The 15,354-nt window shown below is 40.6% G+C and overlaps 1 protein-coding gene across 1 annotated transcript in view; it reads right to left on the bottom strand.

Moving 5' to 3' along the window:
• The window catches only part of itga1 (integrin, alpha 1), a 165,797-nt gene that overhangs the window by 127,178 nt on the left and 23,265 nt on the right, over positions 1–15,354 (bottom strand). The window contains exons 2-5 of the mRNA XM_052010445.1: positions 15,167–15,287; positions 3,637–3,749; positions 2,204–2,292; positions 460–574 (exon numbers count right to left, since the gene is read on the bottom strand). Of these exons, the coding sequence (XP_051866405.1) occupies positions 460–574; positions 2,204–2,292; positions 3,637–3,749; positions 15,167–15,287 (438 nt within the window). The remainder of the gene's footprint in view (positions 1–459; positions 575–2,203; positions 2,293–3,636; positions 3,750–15,166; positions 15,288–15,354) is intronic.

Raw genomic sequence — 15,354 nt, 5'->3', positions numbered from 1 at the left:
GTAAAATTTGAAAGAAGAGGACTGACGTTTTTAGGCATATCTTCAATTCTCTGCTTTTACTAATTTGGTCATCATCCTCCAGTTTGAAAACCATCAAAAGGGTAAAGTTAAAAGGCTAACATTTTTAACACTCTCAGATGGAAATATAAATATTTTCATTGGCAGCAACTATTAATCTTGGAAACTGCCAGCATTATCTGAAATCAACCTATCTTCTGAGAAAAGCACTCTTTTTACGTCAGAACTCATTTTCTAGCAAGACCCATTTTGGGAAATGTTTAATGAAAATGATCAAGAAGTCTTGGATTTGGGTTTGTTTCTGAATGTTGAGACTGCTTTTTTCCCCTAAATTGGGAATTCTGTTGACTGCATCTTCCATATATGTTCACTTTAACAGTATGTCTGTGTAGACTTAATTACTTGTGAAACCATGCACAATTGTACTGCTTTGCTGCATACCTTTTACTGTAGGTGCTATGCTGTTTACAACTTGAAAAGTGGAGCTTACATTCGAACAGGCACCAACTGTATAGTATAGGCCTCCACACTTGTAAGAATAAAGTGGTCCACATGCCTGAAATAAAGAATGTGAAATAAACACACTTTAAAATGTTTGTAAAATATTAATCATCTCCCTCCTCTAATCCTTTCTCCTTCTCTCTTACTGGTAGTTACTCATACAAGGAAAAAAAGCTGTCCATTGTGGTCAACCCAAAGAATGAAGTTAGACAGCATCCACTGTTTAATGAAGTATGGAGATATCAAAGCCAAAAGTGACTTCACCAGCAGCACTTCTTCCATTAGTGGTCACTATAAATCAATCAGCAGCTTATATTCTTGTCACAATTTTTCCACTGCCACTGCTCTATCACTGATCTTACAACATGAGCAGGGACTAAACCTGAATATACTCAATTCACCTCTCCTAAAAAAGCATCCATGGAGAATGATGCCTTTGGAAATACTTACTGCATCATTTTGTATCAAAGGACACCAGAAAACCAACTAGTAGGACTTGAGAACATCAAAACCTGAGTTGCATATCAATCACATGTAATCAAATTTATAATTTTAGAAACATTCTGCAGTATATAAAGGAACAGTTTTCATCATAGGTGAATATGAAACATTACTGCAGGGGAGTATTGACAGTGCATGGTTCCCTGAGAGGGTTTTGTTTTTGAATGTTTACTTGGTCACTTTACATCATTTTGGAGTTGGTTGGAATGTTGTTGTTCAAGCTTAGATCAATTTCTGCTGGAAACATTAGAAAATAGCATTGGAGTTGAAAATTAAACTAATTATACAAACTTGAACAGAACTTTAAAGACAAAATTAACACATGCAGGTAAAATTAATTCAAATGTTATTCCTGTAAATTGATTCACAAATGTCAGATGGACGTTTGTTACAGAAATGAACTGGCAATTTGGGGAGTATTTTGTAGATCAGTCCAAGTCTTGTGATCTTGATTGCCTACCAGACTCAGAGGCCAATCTGGTTGAACTCCTGATATGTACATTCCCATTATATGCTGCTTGAGGGCTAGGCTACATGGCAATCAGATTTATCCAAAGCAGTAGAGGAACCTTCATTGCTTTTTACTTAGTTTCATGATATTTGTTGGTGATGTGTATAATCATTGTGTTGCTCAAGTTGTAGTCCTTTATAGAAACAACCAAGTGAACCTGGACTTGCTGCAAAAGTTCTACACTGTTTTCATGGATGTTTACAGGATACAGTCCTGTCATCTTCCACTTGCCATCACAGTATTTTCATCAGCTGCTTCCATCCTGCTTCAGAATCTTTGTTGCACTGCATCTGGTTTTCATTGACAGACAATAACCAGAATCAGTTCTATTCATAAAGTATCTTTATTGTAGCAACATGTAGAGTTGCTTCACAGGCCAAAATCATTGTTGAATCACATCGATATTAGAACACATGACCAAAAATTTGCTCATGGAGTGTCTTTAAGGGGTAAAGTGAGATCCATGGAGTGATTTCCAGAGGGAAGGGCATTGCATTTGAAGGTCTTAATATGATCAAGAATCCAGAATTGAAGAAGACCTGATTACAAAGATATGGAGGTGGAAGGACATGGAGGGAAAAAGTCTAATCTTAGAAAATCTGATTTTTTGACTTATCTGTTAATCTCTGTGCATTCAATACAACTAAAGTGCAATAGACTTAGGATTCTTACCAGAAAGCCACCCTTGGGATTTGCTGCCAGTGACATTCCTAGTGTCATGTTTTCCTTTACTTCAGTGATATTAGGTATTGTTAAGAATTCTGTAACAAGGAATAAGCATAAAATTACATTTGGCAGTCTCCCTCTCAGCAGTTTTAGTTTGTTTAAATACTGTATTTTGTAGACTTCATTGGTAGATTTGTAGGACATGAGGGATTTAGGAGAAGGCACTATCCAATCTGAATTAAAATTGACATCTACAAGAAGTTAAATTGCATAACCACTCCCTCAGCCACCAAACCTTTATTTTTTTTCATCTTGTCCTGAAGGCACATCATTATTGTAAGGCCTGGTTTGCTTGGTCCAGTCTCTTGCCTCTAATGTGAGCAAAGCAACATGGAAAAGTTTTACAAGTTGTCACCTAGAGAGAGGTTGGGAGCAGGAAGGAGATGCTAGACCTAGTACTGGTGCTGGTTCCTGGAACTGAGAACTTACAGATCAGAAGGCTGAGCTTAATGTCATCAATTGTATCCTGCAAGATCCAAAATGCTTCAAGGTTAGCTGTCAATTATCCACAGGTCTGAAAGTCTCTTTCAATACTTGGATAGAAGTAGCTAATCATGGAAACTACACCTGTTCCAAATAATACAACATTTTGTTGAATCTGTCTTGGGAATGGACACGGTGGACTTTGCCATAATTTCTACCATTTGTCACAGGTCCTCCAAGACTGTCCTTGTTATTTAAATGCCAGTATAGAGGTCATCCAGAAAACCTCTTCATACAGCTCTCAAGAGATCCAGGTCCAGTGAAGTCTCTCCAAATCCAGCAACCCTTATGTCACTTAATCTCTAAAAATAAAACTGCAGATGCTGGAAATTGGAAGTAAATAACAGAAAATGCTGGAAGCACCTACCAACCAATGCAGACAGCATCTATGGAAAGAGAAACTGAATTAACGTTTTGGGTCTGGATCTGAAACTCTGTTTCTCTTTCCACAGATGCTGCCTAATCTGCTGAGTGCTTCCAGCATTTTCTGTTGTCATTTAATCACTCCTGCTCTCTTGCACTGCATGGGGTATATTATCATGAGTGTATATATGCATGCGTGCAGTCATAAGAGAAGCTTGAATAAAACATACACATGTTTCAAATATCTCCATGTTTCTCCTGTATTGGCATTTGCTAACCAGGACTTTAGCAACATCATAAGAGCATGCCTGTGATTTTAATTTCACATCAAAGGAGGAGCCCACCACTGGTTTAAATTCCTTTCCCATGGTTGAGTTCTAGCATAAACCAAACAGTTTAATTCACCTGTTTTTCATTTTTCTTGCTCATACATAGCAATCTTTGTAAGATGATACAATAGCCTGATCAAAGTTTACACATTTTTTCATTCTTGCTCAATAACTTTTATATGAGAAAATATCTTTTAATTTTACCAGTCAGATTAAGTTTCACACATTCTGGATTGTTGGTCTTGAACGTTGGGCATTTGTAGACATCACCAGTTCTATTTTTGGGCTGTCCTTCCCAAGGTGAACCAATCAGAAGCCTAAATGCAAAGAAGAAAAAGAAGCCGTGATGAAGTTATATCACAATAAGATTGATGATAGAATGAGAGATTTGCTCAACCATAGGGTTTCAAATTATGGTAGAAAATAACTCTGCCAGTTCTGATGCCCTCAGCAACTCACCATTTTTCAGCACAGTTTTCAGCTGCCAGATATATTCAGAATCTATTTCACTGAGCTCTTCACTGACCATGTTCATGAGTACACCCCATGACAGAGAGGGTCTTCAGTGTGCCAATGGAACTTAGTCTCCTAAAACACCAGTAGTATCTTGGACAGCTCCATCCATGACAGGTAGAGTTAAAGTCACATAATTTTATTCCATGTGTTCATTCTGACCTTCAGAAGACAACCTACTTAATCAGCTTTGACAGTTTTTGGCATCCGTTCAAGCCCTAGGGATCTGGAAACAGTGCTACAACATATTTAATGATGCGTGATCAAACTTACTGAATGCATCAGCAAATCTCATCTTCCACTGACTACACCAGTAGTCTCACACTGCTCAAAGCATGACCAGCACATCACTCTCCTACCAACAATCTTTATCAAGCAACACTCAGAACTACTATCCATATGCTCCATCACACTCACAGACACCTACCACTACCCTGAACTGCACAGACCTTACATCCACTGCCAGCTATTCAGCCGTGGCAGACACATCATCCAAGCACGTTGTGCACCATTCACTAACGCACTTGCAGGGCAAAGTAAAACATAACCTGTGTTAGCAAAAAAACTTGGACCAGGGTGGCTGTAACTCCTTGCTTTCCTTGAAAAGAAAGTGCCCAGCAAAATTGGATTGGGACTGATAAGTCTTGTAGCTCATACTTTATCATCCTCCTTACATGCCATTTCCCATCTCATCCTTTAATCTCTTCTGATGTACAAACTGCAGATGAAATAAACATGTCATTCTTGGATTCACCCTTGCCATCCCCACCAAAGCTATGCACTTATAAGATAAGATATAAGATAAGATACCTTTATTAGTCACATGTACTGTACATCGAAACACACAGTGAAATACATCTTTTTGCGTAGTGTTCTGGGGGTAGCCCGCAAGTGTTGCCACGCTTCTGGCGCTAACACAGCATGCCCACAACTTCCTAACCCATATGTCTTTGGAATGTGGGAGGAAATCGGAGCACCCAGAGGAAACCCACACAGACACGGGAAGAACGTACAAGCTCCTTACAGTGTTCGGAATTGAACCCGGGTCGCTGGCGCTGTAAAGCGTTATGCTAACCACTACACTACTGTGCCTTTCAGAAGAGCAGTCAGGGAAAACAATGGTAGGAAAACAAGTGTATGAAGATGAAAGTAACACTGAGACTCGATTTGTTGTTTGTGGGTTCATCTATAGATTGAGCTCAAACACAAACAGCACAGTGAACTGCTATAGAATAAAGACATCATGACTGCTGCCAAGATATGGAGCACTAACCTGAATGATGTACCTTATAGACCAAATAGGCATTGAGGAAATGGAGACTCCTCAGGTTCCAATGCATCTCTAAATTCACATTTAGTGCAAGCATACTAACGTGAGAGCAATCACTGGCACCTGGCTCCATGGGCAAGACCACTGTCCTTGCAAGACCATGTACTTGCTCCACTTTCAGCTTGCTTGCAAGGAGAGTGATCAATGTTCAATTCTTCCATCATAGAGAATGAAATTGACCTTCCTTATGTGACAGTGAGGCAAACTGTAATGTACTGTATCTTCAGGCTAGATCAAGCCACATCCAGAGAAGTTAATGGCCCCTGTAAGCTTAATAGCCATGAACTAAATAATTTTAGCCAAGCTTTGTAACTGGAGTTGAGGCTAGAGTAGCTTGGCGATAATCCTAGTTCTTCCAAGGTGTATAACCACTGTGATGCATCATATCACTCAAATACATGCAATCGAATTTATCCCTGAAAGCCTTTGGTGGAGATGACTCTTAATGAGGGTTACTCTTCCCCTCCTCCTCCTCTTCCTTCCTTTTCTAGCTACTTGGCCCAACTCTATATACCCTTTGATCATTTATTTTAGCTGCACTTCCAGAGGAGTGACCACCAAAAATCCATGCCTGTAAGGTATACTTATTGTAAAGGTCTTGGACAAAACCCATCAGCTCCTGAAGCATCACTCTGTACACCTTACAAACTCCAAAGAGGTCAGAAGTACCAAGCACTCAGTTAGAGTCAATCAGCACCTAATATGCAAGCTCTTGATAATTCTTTCATTGAGCTCAGTTTGGGGGTGGGCTGGAAGAATTCAGCAGGCCAGGCAGCATCCATGGAGAAAAGCAGGCAGTCAACATTTCGGGTCAGGACCCTTCTTCGAGGCTGAAAATAGGAGAAGGGGAAGCCCAATATATAGGAGGGAAAAGCAGAGCAGTGATAGGTGGACAAAAGAGGGGAGGTGGCGTGGGCACAGGGTGGTGATAGGTAGATGCAGGTAAGAGATAGTGATAGGCAGGTGTGGGGGAGGAGGGGAGAGCAGATCCCTTGGGGGATGGGTAAAAGGTAAGGAGAGAAAGGAAAAAAAGTTGAAAAAAAAGAGGCCAGGAAAGGGAATAAGAGAAACGGTGGGGATTGGGGGGTGGGGGTGGGGAAGGAGGGTGGGGATTACTTAAAGAGGGAGAATTCAATGTTCATGCTGTTAGGCTGCAAGGTTCCAAGATGGGAAAATGAGGTGCTGTTCCTCCAGTTTGTGTTTAGGTCTTGGAACCTTGCAGCCTAACGGCATGAACATTGAATTCTCCCACTTTAAGTAATCCCCACCCACCCACCATGTTTCTTCTCTTCTTCTCTTTCCTAGCCTCTTCTTTTCAACTTTTTTCTTCCTTTTTCTCCTTACCTTTGACCCATCCCCCGGTGGATCTGCTCTCCCCTCCTCCCCACACCTCCTTGTCAAACTCCAATTCAGTAGTATTTGCATTAAATCAGCATTCATTGCTTAATCTATATATTTCTGGTGGCTGATAGTGTCACAAATGCTGGCATCCTTCCCCAAGTGCTGTAAATATATAAGTGTGGGTTGAGTGACAAATTGGAAACCAATCAACAACCACAGCAGTGGACAGCCATGTTTTGTAACCTCTTAAGGTTTTTCATGCAACGAATAACTTATTTATACAGAACAACCACTGATACATATAAATGAACTTCTAGGCCTCTGTGCAGCCCGTACTGGGATAGTGATGATCATGGAAAAACAGAAATAAATTGGCTTTACTTTTGGCAAATGCAACATCTCAATTTGTAAAACTTGTCGAAGTCTGCAACTGCTGATGCTAAACTGTAAACAGTAATATTTCTTCTAGTGAATACTTATGGCTAAAGATGTCCACAAAATATTATGAGAGCAATATGCTTCTTCCACATCACAACTATTTCACATTGAAATTCGCACATGAGAGATTGCTTCATTTCATTGCAGAATTTATACAACTTCCTTGATTATAATAGATAGGCTACTATTTAAGAATAGAGGCATGTTCAAAGTATTAGCAATTATTTACAAAAGGGGAAAAAACGGGGGGATTTGGTCTAATAAATCCTATAATTTCCAACCATGTATTGAATTCTATCTCCACAGAACCTAAATTATATGTAGCATATGTATTCTGGAAGCTACCAGAAATATAACTGCAAAAAGAACGCAAACAGGAAACAGCAACTTTGAAAATATTACATACTGCAAACATTGACTCTTAGCCAGCAAAATACTTTTTTAAGTGGATAATTATCTGTGTTGTCTTCACTGGTACACACCCTGAGAAAACTCAACCAGTGGCAAAAGAAATGAAACAAACTTTTGTTCAGGATATGGGAACCATTTTAGCCAACTGGAAGTTCTGGGGGCATAAATTCATGTTCTATTATTTGATATAAAATGTGAAAATAACTAATTTGTCAGATAATGGTATATGCACATACTGTATGTGTTGATTATTTGGAAACAAAGAAATCACCTTCACATTGACCATATGTTTGTAGACTTCAGTTTTGTTAGAAAAAAATTCTAAGTGAAATTACATTTTAAGTATCTAAAAATTCTAAGTAAATTACTTACGAGTCTTGTATTAGTTACCCAATTAAAATAAAAATGTTTATCTCTAAGGATCATTTTTCAATTTAAAGCATAATGCACATGGTTGACAGGGATTGCAGTGTGGATATACAGTACTTTTAATGCCACCTGAATGGTCTACTTGTGTAAATTAACTGGAGTGGGCATCAATTCCTGGCTTTTGACTTTCATTTGCAGAAATACTGTTCACTTCCTGCACCCCACCAAAAAACAAACTCTCTTTCAACAGTTGTATTTCCATTTCTGAAAGCTCCTTCAGAAAATTCCTTTATGATTCCCACTTCCCTCTCTCATTCAGAATCTCTATCAAACCTTTTGCTTGGATTTTGCAGTCAGCAGTAAAGCAATGGTGATTACTGGGCTTGACACCAATTCAGAAATTTATTCTGGACTCTCACATGCCATATCATGCCACCATTATTTTTATCAGCTATTTTTAATTGGCAAATACACAATTAATTTTAATATTTTCATTTTCAGGATCTAGAAAACATTGGCAAGGGCTATAAATCCCTTGAGAAAGTGGTGGTGAGCTGCCTTCTCGAACTGTTGCAGTACTTCTGGTGAAGGTACTCTGACAATCCTTTTGGGTAGGGAGTTCCAGGATTTTGACTCAGTGGTAATGAAGGGGTGGCTATAGGTTTCTGTGTCAGGATGGTGTATCACTCAGAGGGAAATGTAGATAGTGGTGTTTCCACGCATCTGAAGCTTTTGCTCTTCTTAACTGTGGAGGTTGTGGGCTTGGTAATGAGACTGTCAAAATAACTTGGGTGAGCAAATGCAGAATATTTTGCAGTTGGTGTGCACTGCAGCCACTGTGTGCTGGTGGCAGGAAGTATGAACGTTTACAATGTAGAGAAGATACCAATTAAGCGGGTTGTTTTGCCCTCAATGGTATGAGTTTCTTATCTGTTTCTGGAACTGCACTGGAGAGTATTCCACACATTCCTGAGTTGTGCCTGCTGGTGGTGGACAAGCTTTCAAGCCCCTCTGAAATGCTACAGCCACAGTACTTATGTGGATGGTCCAGATAAGTTTCTGATCAGCGGTGATTCTTTCAGGATGTTGGTGCTATGGGACTCGGTGATGATAATGCTATTGAATATCAAGTATAGGTGATTAGACTTTTTTAAAGACTATCATTGTTCTTTTTTGTACCATAAATATTACTTCCCACATATCAATCCATGCCTGAATGTGGTCTGGGTCTTGCTGCATACATGCTTCATTTGCGGAGGAGTTGCAATTGAACATTATTCACTTCTGACCTTATGATGGAAGGAAAGTCATCGAATGAAGCAGGTAAAGTTGGTTGGGATCAGGTCACTGCCCTGCAGAACTCCTGCAGTGATGTCCTGGAACTAAGATAATTGATCTCCCATAACCAATGCCATCTTCCTTTGTACAGCGTATGTCTCTGACCATTGAAGTCTGTTCCCTGTGATGCCCATTGACTTGGAATGTGGCCTTGAAATTCAGTCTTTTCAGCATGTTTGTACCAAGGCTGTGACGACGTCCAGATGAAACACAAATCGGGCGGTGGTGATTAGGTTATTGGTGAGTAAGTGCTGCTTGACTGCACTTTTGATGATAGGCACGATAGTGTAGTGGTTAGCGTAACGCTATTACAGCACCAGCAGCCAGGGTTCAAATCCAGCCACTGTCTGTAAGGAGTTTGGATGTTCTCCCCGTGCCTGTGTGGATTTCCTCCGGGTCCTCCCACATTCCAAAGATGGACGGGATAGGAAGTTGTGGGCATGCTATGTTGGTGCCGGAAGCGTGGTGACACTTGCAGGCTGCCCCCAGAACACTCTATGCAAAAGATGCATTTCACTGTGTGTATTGACGTACATGTGACTAATAAAGATATCTTATCTTATCTTACCTTCTATAACTCTGCTGATGATTCATTGGATATGCCTGCTTTTTTTTGTGAAAAGTGCTTTTTACTAGGTTTTCTACATCTTGTTCAACATGGAAGGCACTGAAACATCAGCACAGTGTGGATGGTAGGTAGTAATCAGGAGGAGATTTCCTTGTTCATGTTTAACCTGATGCCATGAGGACTCCAGATTTGTTCCTTCCCACCTGCATCCCACTGTGCCACTCCCTCTGGTCGGTTTGTATTTTTGAGGAGGGCTTTTCAAGGTCACCTGGGCTGGGAATGATTTTGCTATGCTCAATGCCATGTTCTGTATGTTTTTATTCTTTCTCTCTTTCAACCCAGAAGTTACTGTACTTGCCAGCAGTTGCACAGTAACTTGCTAGGTCATTTCAGAGAGAATTTCTAAGTTGGTCACTTATAAGCCAGACCAGGTAAGGATAGCATATTTTCTCCACTGATTAGCATTAGAGAAGCAGATAGATTTTTATGACAACCAATAACTTTTGTATGTAGTGATCATTACTTATGACTCATTTATTTTTAAAATACCATCTATAACTCAATTGAAATTCTACATCTGCCATGGTGGAACTTGAATGTGGGTGTCTGTATTGTTAGTCTGAGCCTCCTCTGACTTACTCAATGCAATTTAAGTGCTGCATCACCATCATTAAAAATACTTCAGTGCTGAATCAAATGGACTGCCTTGAGGAGGAGGAGGAGCAGGGTAACTCTGAGCAACTCTGTGTGTGTGTGTGTGTGTGTGTGTGTGTGTGTGTGTGTGTGTGTGTGTGTGTGTGTGTGTGTGTGTGTGTGTGTGTGTGTGGCTGGGTTTCAACTTATTCTGCTATAAAGCGGGTGCTTGCTTTATTAATTCAAGGGATGTGGGCTTCGCAGGCTGAAACAGCTCACCCCTCATTGCTCTTGAAAAGGTGGTGGTGAGCTGCCTTCTTGAACAGCTGCAGTCCTTGAGGTGTGGGTGTACCCACAATGCTGCAAGGGAGACAGTTCCAGGATTTTGACCCAGTGACATTCCTAAGTCAGGATGGTATGTGGCTTGCAGGGCAACATCCAGGTGTTAGTGTTTCCACATTTTTGCTGCCCTTGTCCTCCTCGCTGGTAGACATTGTGAGTATGGAAGTTGCTGTCCAAGGAGTCTTGGTGAGTTGCTCCAGTGCATCCTGAAGATGGTAGAAACTGCTGCTGCTGTGCGTCAGTGGTGGAGTGAGTGAATGGTCATGGATGGGGTGCCTATCAAGCAGAATGCTATGTCCTGTGTGATGTGGAGCTTCTTGTTGTTGAAGCTGCACTCATCCAGACAAGCAAAGCATATTCCATCACACTCCTGAAAAGAGCCTCGTAGATGGCAGACAGGCTTTGGAGAGTTAGGAGGTGAGTTACTCGCTGCAGGATTCCTAGCCTCTGAACTGCTCTTATAGCCACATCGTGTATATGGCTACTCCAGTTTCTGGTCAATGGTAACCCCCAAGGTATTGATAGCAGGGAATTCATTGATGGTAATGTCATTGAATGTCAAGGGGTGATCGCTGGATTTTCTCTCATTGGATATTGTCATTGCCTAGCACTTGTGTGACATAAATGCTACTTGCCACCTCTCAGCCCAGGCCTGGATATTGTCCATTTCTTGTTGCATTTGGATGTGGACTGCATCATTATCTGAGGAGTCACGAGTGGTGCTGAACATTGTGCACCATTGTTATTCTCATTGTCATCCTTATTATAAAATCCAAGTCACTCTGCAGTTGTACACTCCTTATTCATCTTTGCCCCATTTTTCTGTCTACCTTTCTATAAAGTGTTGTCTTTGTGATGTGCTTTGGAGATCTTAGTTGCTGATTAACACAACAATTTGTATACCATGATGAAAGAACTCGAAGCTGAATTAAATATACAGACTACTCACTGGGTTATGTAGTAATTACCATGATAGGATACTGGGTGGTAAGTAATTACTTGTTACGTGTGATTTTTGTTTGTTATAATGTGCCTTGTTTGTTATTTATTCTAAGGATATAATAGTTTAGATGGTACGTTTTGCTTGATTCTCTGTAGATCAGAGAAGAACAAGACTTATTAATTAAACATCCATCATATCTCACAGATGTTTTTTTTTCAAATAGGGAGGAGAAAAATAGGTTGCCAAATCAAAGAGAAAGAAAGTTTGTGCACCCTCAGATGCACTCCCTTGTGGTGATTTGATCATCCAAACCAATTTTTAATGTATATAGAACATAGAACATTACAGCACAGGGCAGGCCATTTGGCCCATGATATTGTGCCAAACTAATTAAATCAATGACTCCTAATTAATTTAGTCCCTCTACCGCACACATTGACCATATTCCTCCCTTCTCCGCATATTCATGTGCCTATCTAAGAGTCTCTTAAACACTCCTATGCTATCTGCCTCTACCACCACCCCTGGCAGTGCATTTCCAGGCCTCCACCACTCTCGCGTAAAAAACTTGCCTCGCACACCTCCTTTGTACTTTTCCCCTCTCACCTTAAATACATCCTATCTAGTACTAGACATTTCAATCATGGGGAAAAGATACTGGATGTCTACTCTATCTATGACTCACATAATTTTATAAACTTCTATCAAATTTCCTGTTCTAGAGAAAACAGCCCCAGCTTGTTCAACCTCTCCTCATAGTACATGTCTTCTAAACCAGACAGCATCCTGGTAAGCCTCCTCTGCACCCTCTCCAAAGCCCCCACATCCTTCCTATAATGAGATGACCAGAATTGAATGTAATCCTCTAAATGTGGCCTAACCAGAGTTTTCTAAAGCTGTAACATAACTTCCTGGCTCTTGAACTCAGTGGCTTGACTAATGAAGGCAAACATGTCATATGCCTTCTCTACTACCCTATCATCTGCGCAGCCACTCTTAGGGAGTCATGTACCTGGACCCCAAGATCCCTCTGTTCATCAACGCTGTTAAGGATCCTGCCATTAACTGTGTACTCTCCCTTTATATCAGTTCTCCCAAAATGTAGCACCTCACACTTGCCCAGATTAAACTCCATCTGTCACTTCTTCACCTATATCTGCAACTGATCTATATCCCACTGTATCCTTTGGCAATCTTCTATGCAATCCACACCACCACCAATCTTTGCGTCATTTTCAAACTTAGTCACCCACCCTACCACACTTTCATCCAAATCATTTATGTACATGCCACGCCACAGAGATCCTAGCACATATCCCTGTGGAACACCACTCGTCACAGATCTCCATCCAGAATAAGACCCATTCACCACTACCCCTTGTTTTCAGTGGGCAAGGCAATTTTGGATCTAATCAGCAAAGTCACCATGGATCCCATGCATCCTAATTTTCTGAATGAGCCTACCATGCACGACCTTGTTGAATGCCTTACTAAAATCCATGTATGCAACATCCACCACTAAAATCCATGTATACAACATTCATCAATCACCTTCGTCACCTCCACGAGAAACTCAATCAGATTAGTCAGCTATGACCTGCACCGCACAAAGCCTTGCTGATGTCCCTAATTAGACCATGCTTATCTGAATGCTCAGAAATCGTACCCTTAAGAATCGTCTCCATTAGTTTCCTTACCACAGAAGTGAAAATCTGGTCTATACTTTCTTGGATTATCCCTCTTTCCCTTCTTTAACAAAGAAACAACGTTAGCTACCTGCCAGTCCTCTGGCACCACACCTGTGACTAGTGAAGTTACAAAGATCTTGGTCAAGGTTCCAGCAATCTCATCTTTCACCTCTCTCAATAACCTGGGGTATATCCCATCAGGCCCTGGGGACTTATCCACCTTAATGTTTTTCAAAAGACCTAACACTACCTCTTTCCTAATCTCAAAATGCCCTAGCATTTTAGCATGCTCCACTGTGATCTCACTATCCTCTACATCCTTCTCCTCGGTAAATACTGACACAATCATTTAGGATCTTACCCACATCTCCTGCCTCTAAGCACAAGTTCCCTCTTTATCCTTGAGAGATCCTACCCTCCATAGTTATCCTCTTGCTCTTGATGTATGTGTGGAATGCCTTGGGATTATCTTTAATCCTACTTGCCAAGGACTTTTCATGACCCCTTCTAGCTCCCCTAAGTCCCTTCTTGAGTTCCTTTCTTGCTCCTTTTGGTTCAAGTGCCCTGTTCAATTCCAGCTTCCTAAGCCTTACATATGCTTCCTCCTTCTTGTTCACAATATGAACTATATCTCTCATCATCCAAGGTTCCTGTACCTTGCCATCTTTTTCCTTCCCTCTTATTGGAATGAACCAGTTCTGAACTCTGTGCAGCTGGACAACTTTCACATGTCCGATGTGGATTTGCCTGAAAACAATTCCTCCCAATTAACTCTCCCTAGCTCCAGTCAGATGCCCTCATAATTTTCTCTCCGTCCCCAGTACAAGATCCAGTATAGCCTCCCCTCTCGTTGGACTATCCACATACTGCTTCAAGAAACCCTCTTGGACACACCTAACAAATTCTGCCCCATCGAAACTTTTTGCACTAAGGAGTTCCCAGTATATGCCAGGGAATTGGAGGTTACCCACAATGATAACCCTGTTGTTTTTGTTCCTTTCCATAATCTGCCTGCATATCTGTTCCTCAGTGTCCCCATGGCTATTTGGGGGTCTATAAGTGTCAACCCATCAGAGTGATAGCACCTTTCTTATTTTTGCGTTCTACCCATATCGACTCAGTTGACCCATGTCTTCCCCTCTGAGTGCAGCTGTGATTGTCCCTGACTAGTAATGTAACCCCTCCTCCTCTTTTACATCCCTCCCTATTGCTTCTAAAACATTGAAACCCAAGAACATAAAGCAGCCTGTCCTGATCCTCTCTCAACCATATATTAACCGTATATATGCAACATGAACAATAATTTCATTTGCTCTGAAGGATTCACAACAGAGCAAGAAACATAGTTAAATGTCCTTAACCATTAATATAACAGTTGATCCCTGACACACTGAAATGAGTTATGTACTCCTTTCCCACACTGGTCATTAAGGCTTGTACGGCTTGGTAGAATCTTGCTCCGTTACTCCTGTTATTTATAGCACTTAGGTTATTTAGAAAGGTTGCATCATGCCACTGCAGGTGGTAATTTGCGTGATGTACGTTATTGGTCGCTCACATCAATAGCCCTATAACCAGTTTTGCTATTTCAAATATAATCAATTTCAAAGACACAGAAAACATTTGTCATTGCTCACTTTGTGCATGTACAGTAGTAACTGTGCACAGTACTCTACTTTTGGAATTTGGCTCCTTAGACTTCATGTAACTGAACTTCAGAAGCAGAAAATATCACAGAGCATTTAGTCCAAGTGGCTGAGATCAAATTTCTACCATTTTTAAAGCAGAATTAATTCTAAAATTGTTGAAAAAATACTTGCCATTTTCCTTCTTCATTTTCAAACTGCTTAACTGTATATCCAAACATATCTTCTTTTGAGCCAGTAAACATCATAGGGCTTTTCATATCAACATTGAATGAACTGGCCAGCTGTAGAAAACCTGAGTGAAAAGCAAGCAATAAAATAAATTAATGTTAATAATAACCCTTATCTATTTATTTATCTAT

This window comes from Pristis pectinata, chromosome 2 (genome assembly GCF_009764475.1).
Source record: "Pristis pectinata isolate sPriPec2 chromosome 2, sPriPec2.1.pri, whole genome shotgun sequence".
Taxonomy (NCBI): domain Eukaryota; kingdom Metazoa; phylum Chordata; class Chondrichthyes; order Rhinopristiformes; family Pristidae; genus Pristis; species Pristis pectinata.
This window is presented reverse-complemented; position numbering and strand designations above follow the sequence as displayed.